Raw genomic sequence first — 16,468 nt, forward strand, 5'->3', positions numbered from 1 at the left:
CTCAGAACCTCTCAAAATTTTAAAAGCAACAAAATGATCTCTCTTAAAAAAAAAAAGACAGACCTTCTGATTTGCTAAAAGCTAAACAAATTCAAAATTGTCTGCGCTATTTCAATGCTGTCATGAGCTGAGATTGTAAGCTGCAATAATTGTGTGTGGCATCATGGCAGTGAGAGGGTGAGACTGGAGTCTTTCAACACTTTCTTGGGGTCATTTTCTGGCAGCCGAACCCGCCCCACATATATAAACACCAAGCAAACTGTTTGTTTGAAAACTCATTTTCCTCGAGGTGAGAGCGTGCGCAGTGCACAGCAAAGGTACTTTTCCCTTCTGGCGGGGTGACCCATGACTGACATGCGCCAGCGTAACGCAAATTGACATAATCCCCCTGATGGAAAGAAAATTACTATTAATTTGTGTTGGGGTTGAGGGAGTCTCCTCTGCAAAATTGCTTGGGCAACTGACATCTCAGAGGTAACGCGCAGAAATGATGACCATCGTCTACCCTAAAGCTCTTTAGAACAATGCAGCACATACTGGCAAGTTGCTAGGAAACAGAGTGCAGTCCGCGGTGTAACATCTCTCCGCTGTATTATACGTTTCGTCACTCGGGGTTTTCAACTAGAAATACTGGCCATTTTATCGGCTCGATGAAATGGGATTCAAGTGACAAACAGCTGGACAGACGGACATTAAGAGGTGGGTACCTGGAGTCCTCACCCATGATGTTTGTAACTGCACAAACTCATGCTCGTATTTCTAACTTTAAAGGTTGATTTTTACCTTTTTTTTTTTTTTTGTCTTTTGGATTTGACACGACATTCCGTCTGACGCGTTTCTCTTCTGGAAAGCATTGACGCGCCCCGCTGTAATTTGAAGAGAGTCTTCGTAAATTAAGTTGGCAAAGGGTCTCTTCAGCTTTCAGACGAATCAGGAACTGCGCAACGCACCGCTATTAAAGCCGAGTGGTCGGACTGACTAATAATAGACGCGGCAGATGTGACTTTGGAGGCGTAAACATGACAGCAATCAACAAACAGTGGCTCCCGTTAATTTCCTCGGGGAGGGCGTCATCGTTAAAGATGGACATAAAGGCAGACGAAGCTGTGATGGAAGACGAGGCAGAGCAATATCATCAGACACATGGAGGGGTGAACTGCAGGCCCGTTAAGAAAAAAAGGCAGATGGATATGAACTTATTGTTTTCCTAAAATAATGAAAAACCTACACATATTCCTCAAAATCCTCGGAATATTTGTGGATTACATGTATCATCTTACACAAGCAGCAAAGGAGCAATTTTTGTCAATTTTTGACAGAATAAAATTATGCCGCTTTCAAACGAGGGATGTAACTTCTGATTAAGGATAATTATATATCAAATACTGACATGACAAGAAAATATTGCGCTAGTTAGTTATTGAAAAAAAACTTACTGATCTTTTTTTTTTAATATTTGTCTTTTAGTCTTTTGCAACTAATGACAAGCACGGTACGATTGTGATCTTTATTTAGGTTGCTCTGTAAAACCGACAGATTCACACGTTGATAAAACTAAGTGTGTGCTCACCAATTAATTATTTGGCAACTTTTTTGTTCATTGATATTTGCCAATCGTGTACCCCTCGTCTATTTAGCTTTATAAATACAGCCAAATCCACATGCAAAAGATGTGGTGTGTTTTCAGAGTGAAGTTTCTGATAATTCACTTGCAATTTTCTTAAAATCAGTGCACTGTTTAAAATGCACTCCAGTATCTACTGCAGTGTCAAGTGAAATATCATCACGAGCTTCCCCTGTCTAATGGCTGTTTAATTAATGCCAGGGAAGCATTTATTCGGAACACAGCGCTGAAGTTGAAAATTGCTTTTGGGGGACATAAAAAGTCTTCTTTGCAAATCTTCTTTAAGTAACTTGTGTAACACATCCGTCATAAACCGAGCTCGCGTTTGTTCTCAAGTAATGGCATTCCATGGCTTAGTAACCTTTAGCAATTACATTGCGGGCAGTTTATCTTGATATAAGGGCATAATGCAGAGACAAAATGGAGACACAATGCCTGCAGTTTTACACACGCTGAGATAAATCCACTCCTTGGAGAACATGCAAAGCTGGCTGAATGAACAAGGAGGCAAAGCGGCATCTCTCTTGGACCTGTCGAATAAAGACATTTAAAGGTCCAGTGTATAAACTTTGGCCTGACTTATGATTTTTACATTAGTAACAGCTGAACGGACTAACCGTAAATATTTTAATAGAAGCGCATACTCACAGTACAATAAATGTAAGTTTGTTTTTCCTACCCACAGCCAGGTTCTTATTTATATATAAGAATATACATAGAGCAAGTGCTCAAGCCACCGCAGTTCACTGGCAAGCTTGGGAGAGGGAAAGTGGGCGAATGAGCACTGCAATGTAAAATGTAACCACCAGATGGCAGGATTTTACACACCGTACCTTTGAAGAGAATCGAGAGCGAACCAAGAATCGTGCTCGAGAGGCCCATTTGCTTGCAGCACGTTTAGGTGCCTCACAGAAGGGGACTTCAGGGTGTCTGGGGCCATGGCAACTTGCAGCTAAGGATTCATTTTCATTATCCTGATGTAAATGAGTAATAGCGAGGAAGTGACCTCAGAGGAGATAATGAAGAGCTCGACCTGGAGTAGCTCGACATGGAGTACCTGCTTAACTAGACGCAAGCGTTAGAATGTCGCCGCCATCGGCTAGACGGTCAAGACGCCACGGAATGTGGCTTTGGTGTTCAGAGAAGAAAGACAACACACACACACACACACACACACACACACACACACACACACACACACACACACACACACACACACACACACACTTGCAACTGCGCGATACACACACACACAATCACTTGCAACTGCGCGATAATGGCGGTGCTGCTTCTGATTGTGTTTCCTTTGAGTCACATGTGTTGACTCTGCTTGACACTTCCTCCTCCTCGGGGCAGGTGGTAGAACGGCTGCTGTACGAGCGGGAGCCAGCTCCAAAACAGCAAAAATAGGATCCTCCTTCCCCGAAGCTAGTCAAACACTGCACTGGCCATTTTCCCTAAACGACTCCTTCAAAATAACAGTGCCGAGGAGCGCCAGGAAAGCAGCAGGCTAAATTAGCAGCTACCACCGTCCTCTGACGTGCCTGCGGTAATTAACGGTACTTTGTGGCAGAGAGAGACACGTCCTGTGTTCTTGGGTCTAATTGTACCGAGAACACTTGATTTTATTTGACTTATTAATCCAGCACCATTTTATAAGCTCAGAAAAAAAAGAAAACGCACCCAAGCTTCAGAGGTGCCGGAAAAACATCATGACTAAGTTGCGCGTCATGACTAATTCTGAATGGGTTCAGGAAACGAATCAGCTGCTTGACAAAAAAATCAAACAGCTAAACAAAGGGAATCCAATTAATTTTCACAGTTCTGTCTGATCGTCATGCAAACAGGAGCATCATGAGGGATTGTCAGTTCGTGTAATTGCTTTACGTTGGCAGTATGGCCAAGTGTAAACATGGTGGTAGTGGCATTTATATTTCTTGACTTTTTGCAGCTTTTTAATGTCATCAATGCATCACTATTGGCTTTCTGTGAATTACATGAAATGGTATTTTAATGTAAATTCTTTAAATTTTGTTCGTGCATTTGTATTTCATATAAGAGGGAAATGTGGAGGTAAAAGTGTAAGTGCAAGATATCCCCTGCCTTCGCACCTACTGTACATAGCTGGATATAGGCTGCAGCTGCAGCCCCTCAGAGACCCAGAGTGCAGGATCAGCCACTATAGAAAATGATGAAAATAACTTCTAATAGAGTGAGGTCTAGGTGTAAGAATAAAATGGTTATATGAGGTTTTGAAAAAGAAAAAGAAAAAAAGACATACAGTGAGAGGATTTGCTCTATTTTTCCTCTATATATTCTAGAGGATGTAAAATGTAAAATATATCTGATTTACTGTATTGTGCTGATCAATGCTGTTGTTGATGTCACTGTCAGAGAAGCCCTTGACCACTGGGCAGTACTTTTAAAGCACTTCATCAGTTCGTGCTGCTTCTTGAGCATTTACAGCCACTGATTCATGAGGAAAAATTGCCCAAAGAGGCACACTGTTTCATTCAGTCCATTAGCACGTTGCACAACACTTAACACTTTGCTCATAACCAGTGTGTGGAAGCACTGCTAAAAGCCAAACTTGATTTCATTATCATATTGCTCTCTCTCCCGGTTGAACTGCTAACACGTATGACATCATGATACCTCAAGTACGCGCTCCTGCTTTAGCTGCTTTTTAGCTGTATGAGAAAATGGAAGGATGCTAACAGAGCAGAACAATTGAGCTTGTGTTTGTTACTTAGCTTTTTAACACACTTATTGAGATTATTGCAAACAACTAAAATCAGTGTCTGCTTGCTGCGGTTCCTGTACTCAAATGGTTGGATCTGTTCTGTGCTTGTCTTCTTCTGCCTCGGTATCATCAGCACTACTAGACACTGTAACCACTATGCATAAAAAAGTGAACAATAACACCCATCTCTGTCAGTTATGCTGTATTAATAATGTGTTAAAAAAAAAAGGTGCAATCATCAGTTTAAACGTAGCCTTACTTTCATTCATGGTTTCATTTCGGAAGACAAATCGGGACTTCTATTATGAGTTTCCTTTAAAAAAAAAAAAAGGAAATGCTCACAGGTCAGCTCCTGTTTTGCAAAAGCTCTGCAATATTTAGTACTACTCCCCACACGGTGAGGCACACGAACTAAAGGAAACTCTGATCACCTAGATGAAAGCAAAACATTGTCCCTGATATTGTATTCTGTCATATCATTAACTTATTAATATTGCAATGATTCCAGACGGGCCCAGTCGGAAGACTTCTGAGGGGGAAAGATGAGACACGGTGAAAAGACGTGCTCAAACATACTCTGGTTTGATTGGCGATAATAAATAATGATCAACCTGACTGTTCTCAAAAGGACTTCTTTCTCTTTCTCATCACATACTTGACATTTAAACTTACCAACACTAATTAAACACCGCATCTTCGGGGGAGCGTTCCCTTTCGCGCTCAGCAAAAACGAGAAAAAATACAATAACGACGATGATTAAGCTCTTCATTAACGCGGCTGCACAAACAAACCTGCGCAAGAGTGCCAACACTCCTGGCGAAAAAAAAAAAAAGGTTCCAGGTTAGAATTTTGTGGCTGCGTTTATCTTAGCATCACGGCGGACGTGCAGGCAGGAAGCAAGAGATAATATCTGTGACTTCACAGGTGAATTTTGCCAGTGATCCAGCTCGCTTGCTTTCAAAAACTTTGCACGAATAACAAATATGACAAGCTCGGATCACATCTGCCGCCACATCAAAAGGAAGGCTCGCAGGAGTGCTCGGCAAATGAATTAATTAACATGCTAAAGCTAACAGGGCTGATGCGCGTTTACACATCTGTGTTTTCGCCGCGTATTTACCTTAACACGCGCCAGCGTGAAATCAGCATCAGGCCATGTACTGCATGACTCGATGTTTGTCCTTGGTATTATTGGCTCTTATGAATAATGAAGCGTGCTAAAGATTACAGAGCAGCGTTTCTACAAGAAGCGGCCCGTCAAACAATGTCCTTTTCTTCCTCTCCTTCCTCTCGGATAGATAGGCTTGTCTTGCGAGGAATGAATCTTTGATGGTGTGCTGAACAACCCTCCCAACATCTCACCGCTGGACGAGCACTACCTGACTGTTGCAGAGATGACAGACTTACCCTCGGGCGCGTTGGCGTCGCAGATCCTCGCGGTGCCGGAGGAAGCGTTCCCAGACGGAGGACCTGCTGAGGGCGTCTCACTCTGATACAAAAAAATAAAATAAAAAAAAGGGGGGGGGAAAGCAACACAGGAGACGTGTTCTATTTTGCCGGAAAAACTTCACAAAAATATTTCATGTTGCACATTGAGCAAGCAGCAGAATAATTGTCACCTAAACTGCGCAAAGCATTTTTTACATTCACACTGTGAGGATAGAATGAGGAGAGAGGAAAAAAAAACAGATGGTGCTCTGAGATTTGCATATAATTCAACCAAAGCAATTAAAAATCCAACGGTCTATCTGTAAATCAAACTCCGCTAAGAAACAAAGCAGAGGTTTGCCAGGGAAAGGCAAAGACTAATTAAATTAAATGAAAATACTGAGCACATTCTTCATAGTGACAACATGCCGTATAGACGGCCCTGCTTTTCAAATTGTGTAGGTAAGAGCAGGAAGGCTCTAGTCCCAGTGTTTTACCTCGGGAGTGATACATCAATCTTCTGTTGAAGGTTATTTCCTCCCATTTAAAAAGAAGCTAATTCTGTGGAAATGGCACCCTCGCTCATTTTAATTATGTTGTTTATAAGATGTTTCTGAGGCAGAGCGCAGGCAGGAGGCTGCTTCTGCGGTGCTTCTGCACGGCGCGCACACCCACACACGGAGCGCGCAAACGAGCGGAGCCGCATCGGATCACGCAGAGGAGAGACGGGCAAACGACGGCCCCTCGCAGTAATGGCTGCACGGTCTAATGGAGACGGACAGGAGTCCGAAAAAAGGACGCGAGTCTGAAAGCACGGCCGGCGGCCCGGAGAGAGCAGACACCGCTGCTCACACTCGGGCTGGACCCCAAATGGTTTGCAAGCCCCCCCCCGATTCTTAACTCCGGACCACATGGACTCACCTGCACCAGGTACTTCTGGCTGCCGTACATGACATACTGCGAGGCGAGGCTGTAGATCATGTAGCTGGTGTGAAGAACAATCAGGAGGAGGATCATACACAGGAAGAGAAGGGCCTGGGGGCGGGTTCTCTTTGGTCTTATTTTGTACAGCTGAAAGTGAGAAAAAAAAGAAAAGAAAAAACAATTCATGTTCAGTAAACAGTGTTTTGGTTTTTTTTAACCAGTGAAGCCAGGCTTTTCGCTTACCCTTATCCAGAAGAACCAGATGCCCATGTGGCGAATGCCAGCCATAGATGTGACTACAAAGTACATGGTGATGACTGTGATCAGAATATAATCCAATGGAAAAACCTGTGATGGAGGGGGAAGGACAGAAGTCAGGTGCGTCTCTCTCACATGCAAGGTTTCACATGTGTTGCTACTGAAAGGCTCCGGAGCCAAACGCTGCTTGGCCGCTTCTCAAGCATCTTTTTAACTTTGCCGTTAATGAGCAACTTGCTCTGTTTCTTGTCGCTTTAGTCCACCTATCTGAAGCCGGTCTGGCAGGCGCTGCGGCGCGACGAGCAGACGTGATGAAATACCAAACAACTGCAATCACACCTATTGTTGTTTCTTTTTGTTTTTTTTGCTTTAGCAGCATTCTAACAATTTATGCACAAAAAAAATTCAAATCTGAGTTTAATGTAAACCATATTAAATGTTTGATTTCATGTTCTAGGTATATTGCATACAACTGCTTCAACAATTCTAAATGATGGAAATGAAATCAATGCCATTAGCTTGAAGTAAATATTTGATTGTTTTGAGCTGCCTGCCAATTCATCTTCTTAAGTCTTGCAGTGGAATTCCAAGTTTATGGTCTGGCGTCTAATTATCCCCACCCTTGTCAGATAATATTCAATTACAGTTTTAAACTCAGACCAAGGGTGTCACTTTGATCGCATTTTCCCATTTTGACTCTAATTAATCTATTAGTTCGGCTCCATGCATCCAATTGAGCGGCAGCCGCCGCGCTGACCTCATCACGTTTGGAAAAACAAGCAGATTCCATTTAGTTTAATGGAAATGATACAAGTTGAAGCAAAGGCCGGGAGAAGTTTTTGTCTCCTTAGCATTCTTTGGCATCTGTGAACAGTTTGTGTTGCACACAGTAACAAATACGGCATCATACACATTTTTTCAAGTTTTACTGCTTTTCGAGTGTTGGTAAAATTCCAGTCGCGCTCATCAGACTTGATCCCAAAGAAAGCAACTGTCAAATGACTCATATCTGGCAAGATGACTCATTCACTCGGTGTCACTGCTTTTTGCTCAAGATGTTTTTCAAAGCTCACCTGCAGTGCGTTCAAGTGCGCACCCCCTTACTCTTTTTTTTTTTCTGTCTCTCGCTCTCTCATTTTGAAGACAGTATCACAAGTGCATTTAAGGGTAGCCAAGAGAAAAAGAAAGTGCTTCAACATTGTGCTTCGTTGAGGTTAATGACGGAGGGGCAGAGAAAATAAGACTTTGAGCGCATCTTAATTAAGGATAATCATCTTTTCATCATGAAAGATGAGAAGACACTCACGGGTTGCAAGACTAACAGAAGTTCATTCAGCGGATTCGTAAGGTTGGTGCCAAAGATGATGAACCCGGAGCTGATGCCAGCGGAATGGAGCGCTTTATCCAAACTGAGAGACAGGAGAAAGGAGCACACTCGTCACCGGCACAGTACAAGAACAAAAGCAAACGGCCAAAAAGTGTGTGTGTATACATATATATATATATATATATACATATATATATATATATATATATATATATACATATATATATATATATATATATATATATATATATATATATATATATATATATATATATATATATATATATATATATATATATATATATATATGTATGTATGGGGATGCCATAATAAAGAGCTTCACATAAGAATCAGGACTTACTTTGATATGAACAAGGCAATGACGAAGAGCACGGCAACCAGGATGAAGAAAATGCCCAACAGTATCTAAGAAAAAAACACACATACACAACACACTGAAGCGTGTAACATCTCAGAACAACGCAAGTGTGACTTCTGGAAAAGTCGCGTGGCTCAACGTTGACCTGAAAAACACAGTGTTTGCTAAAGGTGTCCACTGTGTCAGCCATCACAAGCACACTGTCACGCGTGTTGTCAAGGGGAGACCATATGGCCGAGCCGGCCTCGGTTTGGCAACGGCGCTTAAAGGTGACAGGAGGAAGGAATGGCACAGCCCAGACCGAGCGGGGAGGCAGAACCAGGCGGCGGCGGCAGCCAAAGGCAAGAAAGCTCTTCAAAAACAGAGACTGGCGAAAATATCTGAGCCTGCCGTATGCATGATAAAAAAAGGTTCAAATTTAAAAAAAACTAAAACTATGACATGTAGGACAGGGCAGCAAACTATTTTCTGCCATCTGGAGGTAAATAGCAAGGTGGGAATTAATTGATGGTCATGGCAAGAGCATGGCACAACAGTAAAAAACCTAAATGGAAAGATTAGATCGCTTCATGGACCAGCAACTATATAGCAAAGAACTGCTGAAAAAGATTTTTTTTTCTTGTTTTTTTAGGTACTGAACAACTATTTGATTTTACATCTCTTCACACTTTCCTTATTAATATCTTGGCCAAATTTCATGCTGACTTACTTTTTTTGATGGCCACCACCCATCGAGATGGATTTTAAGCACTCGCAGGTGCTTCAAATCAACGCGATGGTTGAAGGACAGGAAATGGGCTTTTAGGGGGGGGCATTAAACTGTTCCGCGCTCAGGCAATCAAGGACCTACACTGCCACGCAACCGGGTTGGCTCGCCGTGTACATCGGCAACGGAACCACGTTGCTTGTATGGAAATGATGTATTTTCTTTTCGGCGCCGGCTTCATCACTCACTCTCTGGGGTTCTACTTTAGCAGCAGAGTGGAAAGCAAAAAAAGGGAATTAGCACTACATTATCATATATTTCTTCATTATATGCATTGCATCATGCATAATGCAGGTGGTCCTAATGCCACACAACCCAAACGCAAGACAAACTGTGTAGCAAAATGAAATAGTAAATAGTAAAAAATAAATGTTCTTGTTATTTTTAAGGAAGGCTGTGCTGCTTCTCCCTGCGGCATTCCTCGTCCAGATGGATTGTTTTGCACCGAGCCGCTTGAGCGGCATCGGCCTAAACTTGGAAACAATGCAAGGCGATGCTCAATATGGCAACAAACTAACGTGGAGTGCAGTGCCGTCGCTACAGCGCTGACCGGGAGGTCGCTCTATCTGCCAGTGCATCTGTCCATAAATTATACAAAGTGTTTTGTTTGGCTAGGCGGCAGACGAGGGGCCATGGAAACCCCCGTTCTGCTTCCCTCCATACCGGCCGTTGGCAATTAGACACTTTGGCACCGGGTCGTCGCAGCAATGGTCCGGTAACGATGCTCCCACGTGCCACACGCACCGTCCTGATTTCACCGCCACTGTGCGGCAACCTCTACTTGATCTAAGCCCCCCCCCCCGACGTCCACTTGAGCGTTTCCTTTTGTGACAGGTTGAAACGCCCGCCGTCTCTCCGGCCCATTACAAATTGAATAAGCGTGTGGGACGGTGGGGGAAACAAAAGCCACTGTGTCGGCCGTCCCGCCGCCATGCTAGAACGCTCCCGCGCATTCAGAGGAGAGGTTTTCCACAGGTCTCAGCAATCATATCACCCACATCCAGATTAATTTTTTTTTTTATCTTTTTCCAGTCAGCGCAATCAGAGGCTATTTAGAGGCTCCGCTTTTTCAGATCAGAGAGAAAGAGAAAGAAAGAGGCGTCAGAATACTGAGTTTGAGGACCACACTAGCTGTGAATGTTTGGTAAATATGACAAATTTAATTACCCAGATGATTTTCAGATCGCTTTTAATTAGCCATGTAGTTTTGTCCCGTGTAGTAAATGATACGCAGATCAAATGCAAGAAGTCGGAGTGAGCACACGACACAATTTCACAAGTGTGGATTTTCATTATTTAAAAAAAAATCTCATCAAACCACAATTATTTTATTGTTCCATGTGACTTCAGATGTTCCGAAACAATTAGTTAGTTTATTTTCAGAGCTGACATCAGTTGAAGACAGAAACTGTAGCGGCATGGCGCGGCTCTGGAGAAATTACAACCATTTGGTTTGTCACTCCACACCACTGCCTGGGCATACAGTAAATAAATCTCAAAACTCATTACTGTTTAAACTTGAGCCTGGGGACTGTCATTAGCCGCAGCCCCCCTGGTTAAAGGCAAACTGTTAGAGGCAATGGTTTTAAATGTTTGTGCATCCCTGCAGAGCCGTAAAACACTGGAAAATAAAAATCAGTGTGGGCAAGTAAAAGAAAATTTAAGAGAATGATGCTGGAGCCATTTCAGTCCTTTGTTTGGACAAAACACAATTTCAAGGCGGTGAGAGCACCTGCGCAGCCACTGCTAAGTTATGCACAAACACGAAATAGGGGTTTGTCACGCAAGCATGCCGTTGCATGCATGTGTTACAGGACAGGAGGCTGGAATAATCGCAGCGTTACGCAACAACTGTGCTGATATTAAAAGTTCCAATATTTAACCAGGAACTGTGTGAGTCCAAAAGAAAATCTTAACGTCTGACAGGTAACCGGTAAGACGCAAAATATCTCAAAACTAATGGACACAAAAGGTGCATTTAACTACCGCTACTTTTTAAGCGATGCAATGTTTGAAATATTTTTAAAAGGTTTTATGACCCTGCTTCCTTCCACAATCCCTCGGGGTATTTTTCAGTGTGGGAAGCTAAAATATTGAGCCTGCGAACACGAGGTCCCTGCAGTTGCCCGCTGCAAAACAAAGTAAAACTTTGCGGTTGCTTTGGTTCATCTCAAGGGACCCACAGGATCCTGCCTGAGATATCCTGAGACTCCTGAGAGACTTCAGAGTAAATTAGGTGAAGGGACGCCCCATGGGACTCACGTAAATACGTGGTTGTATAAAGTAGAACTAAAAGTGAATCTGGAGCGGTCCAGATTTAAAACTTCGGCGCAAGAAACAGAGAAACATATATGAGATGGTGGGGGAAAAATAAGCACAAACTATGCTACTAGGCCAAACAACGATTAAAAAATGAAACATTGGTTGTGTGAAAAGTGCTTCATTAAATGCTAGGAATTATGCAGCACGCACCCAGCTCAAGCCACAAACCACTGAAAAAAGGCGGAACTGAAAAAAAGGAAAGTAAATGCGAGTGCATTTACAATACAGACAGTAAATGCACTCGCTGTCTGCGAGTCCAGAGTCAATTTGTCTCCAGGCAGGATCAGAACTGAACAAATACTTGGTTGATTGCATGAATCATCTAGAGGCCATTTAGAAAACTTTAACAACAATTTTAACGCTAATTAGCTTTAATTGAACTCGTCCCAACAGGTGGGACTCCAACATGGAATTAAATCAGGAACAAAGCACAAAAGCTTTTTGACAACTTCCACACCAACTGGTCCGAAAGGGCCATCAAGGACAGACAGTGGTGAAAAACAAACAAAAACGAAAAAGTTTTCACATGGCTTCTACACAGCGGCCAGTTTTAAATATACATTGCCCAATTGCAATGTGGCAGACCTACCTTTAAAGGTCTCAGAGCGCTGCCCACTTTAGAGCAGCAGTTCCTCTCTGCAAGCTCCAGGTGCCTTCCCCTGCGACGGAGGACCTGCAGCTTGGCCTCCAGCTCCTGCAGGTTGTTCCGGTCCCTCGATGACAGCGGACGCCCGTCGCTGCACTGTCATAATAAATGGGATGAATAGTACACGGCGGGAAAGACAGCCAGCCAGACAGACAGACAGATAGAGCTGCGGCTTCATTGGAGCATTCGCGCAAACAGCATTACCAAAATAAACATCTGGAGACCGCCTTTTCAATGAAGCAATTCAATGCATGTCTGATGCACTAGCAGCAAAGTATGGAGTATTATTTTAAACAGGTATTAAGTCCAGATATTCAGCCTTGGAAGGCAAATAACAGCGAGGAAAACGTGTCCCTGCTAACGAGTAACATTTCAGTGTTTCAGCTGACTGCACGATGGCTTGTTGATAAGGAAAATGCTCATCATACATAATTGCGAGCAAAGACAAGAGGAGCACAGCAAGAGAGATAAGGACGAGGCACTAAGCAGCTTGAGGCTACGCATGTGTAACTCTGAATGAACGCATGCACGCACACGGCAGATGACAAGATATCACAGGTGCGAAAGCACGCAAGCATTCTAGTGTTTTTTTATTCATGCTTTTCTTTTGGGAGGGGGGGGGCATTGTTGATGACGTGGCGGAAGGAACGTGTCCTCTCGGCTCGGACTCGTCACTTGTCACAAGCCGCACCCCCTGCTCTTCTTCACGCAGGCCTGCGGCGGAACCAACCTTGGATTTCAGCTTCTCGATCTGATGCTCGACGTCGTCGATGTCCTCCGTGTTCTCCAGGCGCTCGTACGCCACGCTCCTGGTCCCCTTGATCAGGTTCAGAGGCAGGACAGACATGCCGTACGCCTGGAGGACAGAAGAATACATGCAAAAATGAATACAAAAATAATCAAACAAATAAAAAGTTGTGTGAATAAGAGGTGGCACGTGCAGCCCAATCAGAGATCCCCTTGCCTGCGGCAACGTGAAACGAGGTGTCAGAAAACACACAGGAACACATACAGTTACTCCATTCCATTGTTTTTGGGCCTCATTTCGAGGAAGGGGAAATGATTAAAATGGTGGAATCTATAATTGTTAAGAGGTTTATTGGTGAAACTTGCTGCAACCATTTTGTGTGCGGATGCTGCCGCCTCACATCGCGCTGATGCAATTTACAGCTGAACAGTGCCCCCATGTGACAAGACTACCCTCTGTCTCGGATATGGGCAACTTTTTAATGGGTAGGGTTTTTTTTTTTTTTTTTTTTTTTTTTCAAATCCCAGTTTAAAGAGTGGGCAGCTTGGTGGTTTGGGTGTTAATTGATGATAGTATTTCTGAATAGAAATGAGTTTCCTTGTTTTGCAGGTTCCTTCACCAAAAATAAAAGCCAGATAAACGATGGCAGGGGGAATTGGACTAGAGAGACGAACATTTCAGAGACCACCCGCATGCAATCTCTTCAGTAGTTGCTACATGTAAAAAAAAAAAATCTATGTATATTGAATAGCAACGGACAAAAGCTTTATTTTGTCCAGCTGTGCTGCTTTACTCTTCCCAGGCAGGAGAAATGATATTTTATAGGCTCTAAGTAAAAAGGTTTCTTCTGTGCAGACTGTTCCAGCCTCATCAAAATAAACAATATTCTTTCCGTCACAGTGAGATGTTTTCCTTAAACAACTTCTCCTATCTGAGCGTTAGGATGTATTAAAGAGAGTCGCATGGGATACCAAGTCAGGCTAGACTATTATTAGTCACTGCTGTGGATCCCTGCTAAGGGCGAATGTCGCCTCCTGCAATGAATCACAGAGCTCTTAAGACTGGAGCATGTCCCGAATATCAAGCACGCTCATAAAAGGAAAACCTGTCCCCAATTCCCAGGAGAAACATATCCTTTTCCTCTCCCGTGTGCCACGACATGACAAACAAAAATTACGAAAGCACGAGAAAGGGCACAGATGTCCCTGGTAGGACGCACATATCGAACACCGAAAATGCATAGTCATCGGGGTTATTTTAAAGTCAATAATAACAAATGGCTCGCAGGAGGGTGAATGAAAGTGCGAGGCTGTGCGCACGTGTGCGTACTGGCTGAAATTGTTCAGAGGGAGTCATGTGACGGCTGAAAGGGAAGAGGGGGGGACGAGGTCTCTCTCATCCACAAGCCCTCTCTTTGTTGCTCCTACTCCTTGTAACGGGGTGGAGCTGATAGCAGGGTTGAATGCTAAGTGTGTGGGTTTTTTTATTTATTTATTTTTTGCACATGGCACTGGTGCTGCGGAAGAGTTGGGGGGGGGTTGAAGCAAAGACTTCAGCGCAAGACCTCGGAAATATATATATATTTATTTTTTTTTTAAGCTAACAAGTGAGCCGGGTGAAGGACAAAAGTACACCGACGTCGTCTTGATTCAGCGTGGGTATGGGTACTCACAATGGAAAAATCATCAAGCCATGCTTTGCCAGTACAAAATATGTTCTTTGTATTAACTAAAATATAATCAAAAATACAAACATAAAAAAAAATAATGTTTTTTGTTATGATGACATAGGGCACATTTTTAAAATGGCTCAATTTGAGGACACATGACAAAAATCGTGTGTCATCACTTCAAATTTTGAACATCAAAGCCGTGTTTTGATTGATTGCCCTTCATGTCAGCGATCGATGAATTCTCAATCAAACGAGATTATACCTCGGCGACCTTGCATGTTCAAGGGCTGATGCTCGCTGGCAGGAAACTTGAAGGGGCTCTCTCTGCGTTTTGCTCACCAGACATCGAGGTACATTCGACAGTGTCGCAGATGGCAGGTGACTTCATCGCAAAAGTCGCAGTCAAAGTTGCAGAAAAACTGAGGGCATCATAACGTGACGTCTAAAGAAAGACAGAAATGGACGCAGTTCCCTATATTCCATGAGTGACTATTCACGGTGATTGACAGTATGTTTTACAATGACATTTGAGAACTCTGGCATACTGCTAATAATACTTTTGTCATTTTCCTGGGCAGAAATGACATGCTAAATCTGGCCACGGTAAAAGTGCATGTTATTAGCACAGTACGTAAAGGTGCCATTCAATTACAGACATCACAGAGCACAAGATTCCTGGCTGTGAAAGTCAAAATGGATGGAAACACACCTACCAGTTTACTCAGTGTACTCTGGCGGTACATGGAGTTACTTGCACTCCCAGGTGCCGTCATAACTGTCACAACTCTTGAACGGATACACTCAACAACGTACTGAACAACCCTTTTCGGACGCTTTAGGTTTGGATTTTGCGGCATTACGTAATTGCTGCAGCTTTCAACCTTCCGACTCCAGCGGAGACTGTTCCACCGGATTGAGATGTGGTGACTGTGGAGGCCATGCGACCACAGTGAACCCATTGCCATGGTTAAGAAACCAGTTTGAGAAGATTGAGTTTCGTGAGATGGAGTGTCACACCGCTGGAAAGAGGAATCAGACGGTGGAACACAAGAATGGCCATGGTGAGCTATAATACTCAGGAAGCCTGTAATGTTTAAATTGCACTCTGCTGGTGCTAAGGCGTTCAAAATGTACCGAGAAAATGTTCCCGAAAACCATTAAACCGCCGCTAGCAGCCTGAACCGTTAATACAAGGTAGGATGGATCTGTGCTTTCATGTTCTTTATGTAAAATTTTTGCTCTACTATTCATATGTTGCAGCGGAAACCGTGACTCATCAGACTAGGTAATGCTTTTTTTGTTTTTTCTCTCTCTGAGGGAGGGAGTCTACTGTCAAGCTGTTGCGAACAAGAGGCGAGTTGAAGCCTCAGTTTCCTTCTTCTTAGTGGACAGCGGTGGAACCCAGACTGATCTTCTGCTGCATGTGTTCAGAGGTGCAATTCTACACGAGCCGGCTGTAACGAGTGGTCACCGAGTCGCAGTTGCCTTTGCGTCCTTTCACCTGAGACCTCTGGCGCCAACACGGTAGTCATGAAAACTGACGCTCGATATTTCCAAGACTGTTCTCTCTAAACCCGAGAGAGAGTTTCCAGTACTATAGCAAATATTGAGATACTCAGTCAATAAATCA

General features: G+C 43.4%; 1 protein-coding gene across 1 annotated transcript in view; it reads right to left on the reverse strand.

Annotated features, from left to right (window-relative positions):
* lmbrd1 (LMBR1 domain containing 1) overlaps nucleotides 1-16,468 on the reverse strand; it is a 43,535-nt gene that overhangs the window by 6,937 nt on the left and 20,130 nt on the right. Inside the window, exons 8-14 of the mRNA XM_076018757.1 lie at nucleotides 13,149-13,274; nucleotides 12,362-12,514; nucleotides 8,667-8,731; nucleotides 8,285-8,387; nucleotides 6,964-7,068; nucleotides 6,718-6,867; nucleotides 5,776-5,857 (exon numbers count right to left, since the gene is read on the reverse strand). Of these exons, the coding sequence (XP_075874872.1) occupies nucleotides 5,776-5,857; nucleotides 6,718-6,867; nucleotides 6,964-7,068; nucleotides 8,285-8,387; nucleotides 8,667-8,731; nucleotides 12,362-12,514; nucleotides 13,149-13,274 (784 nt within the window). The remainder of the gene's footprint in view (nucleotides 1-5,775; nucleotides 5,858-6,717; nucleotides 6,868-6,963; nucleotides 7,069-8,284; nucleotides 8,388-8,666; nucleotides 8,732-12,361; nucleotides 12,515-13,148; nucleotides 13,275-16,468) is intronic.

Source organism: Nelusetta ayraudi, unplaced genomic scaffold, assembly GCF_046127955.1.
Source record: "Nelusetta ayraudi isolate G7.1 ecotype Tasmania unplaced genomic scaffold, CSIRO-AGI_Nayr_v1 ptg000008l, whole genome shotgun sequence".
NCBI classification, from domain to species: Eukaryota; Metazoa; Chordata; class Actinopteri; order Tetraodontiformes; family Monacanthidae; genus Nelusetta; species Nelusetta ayraudi.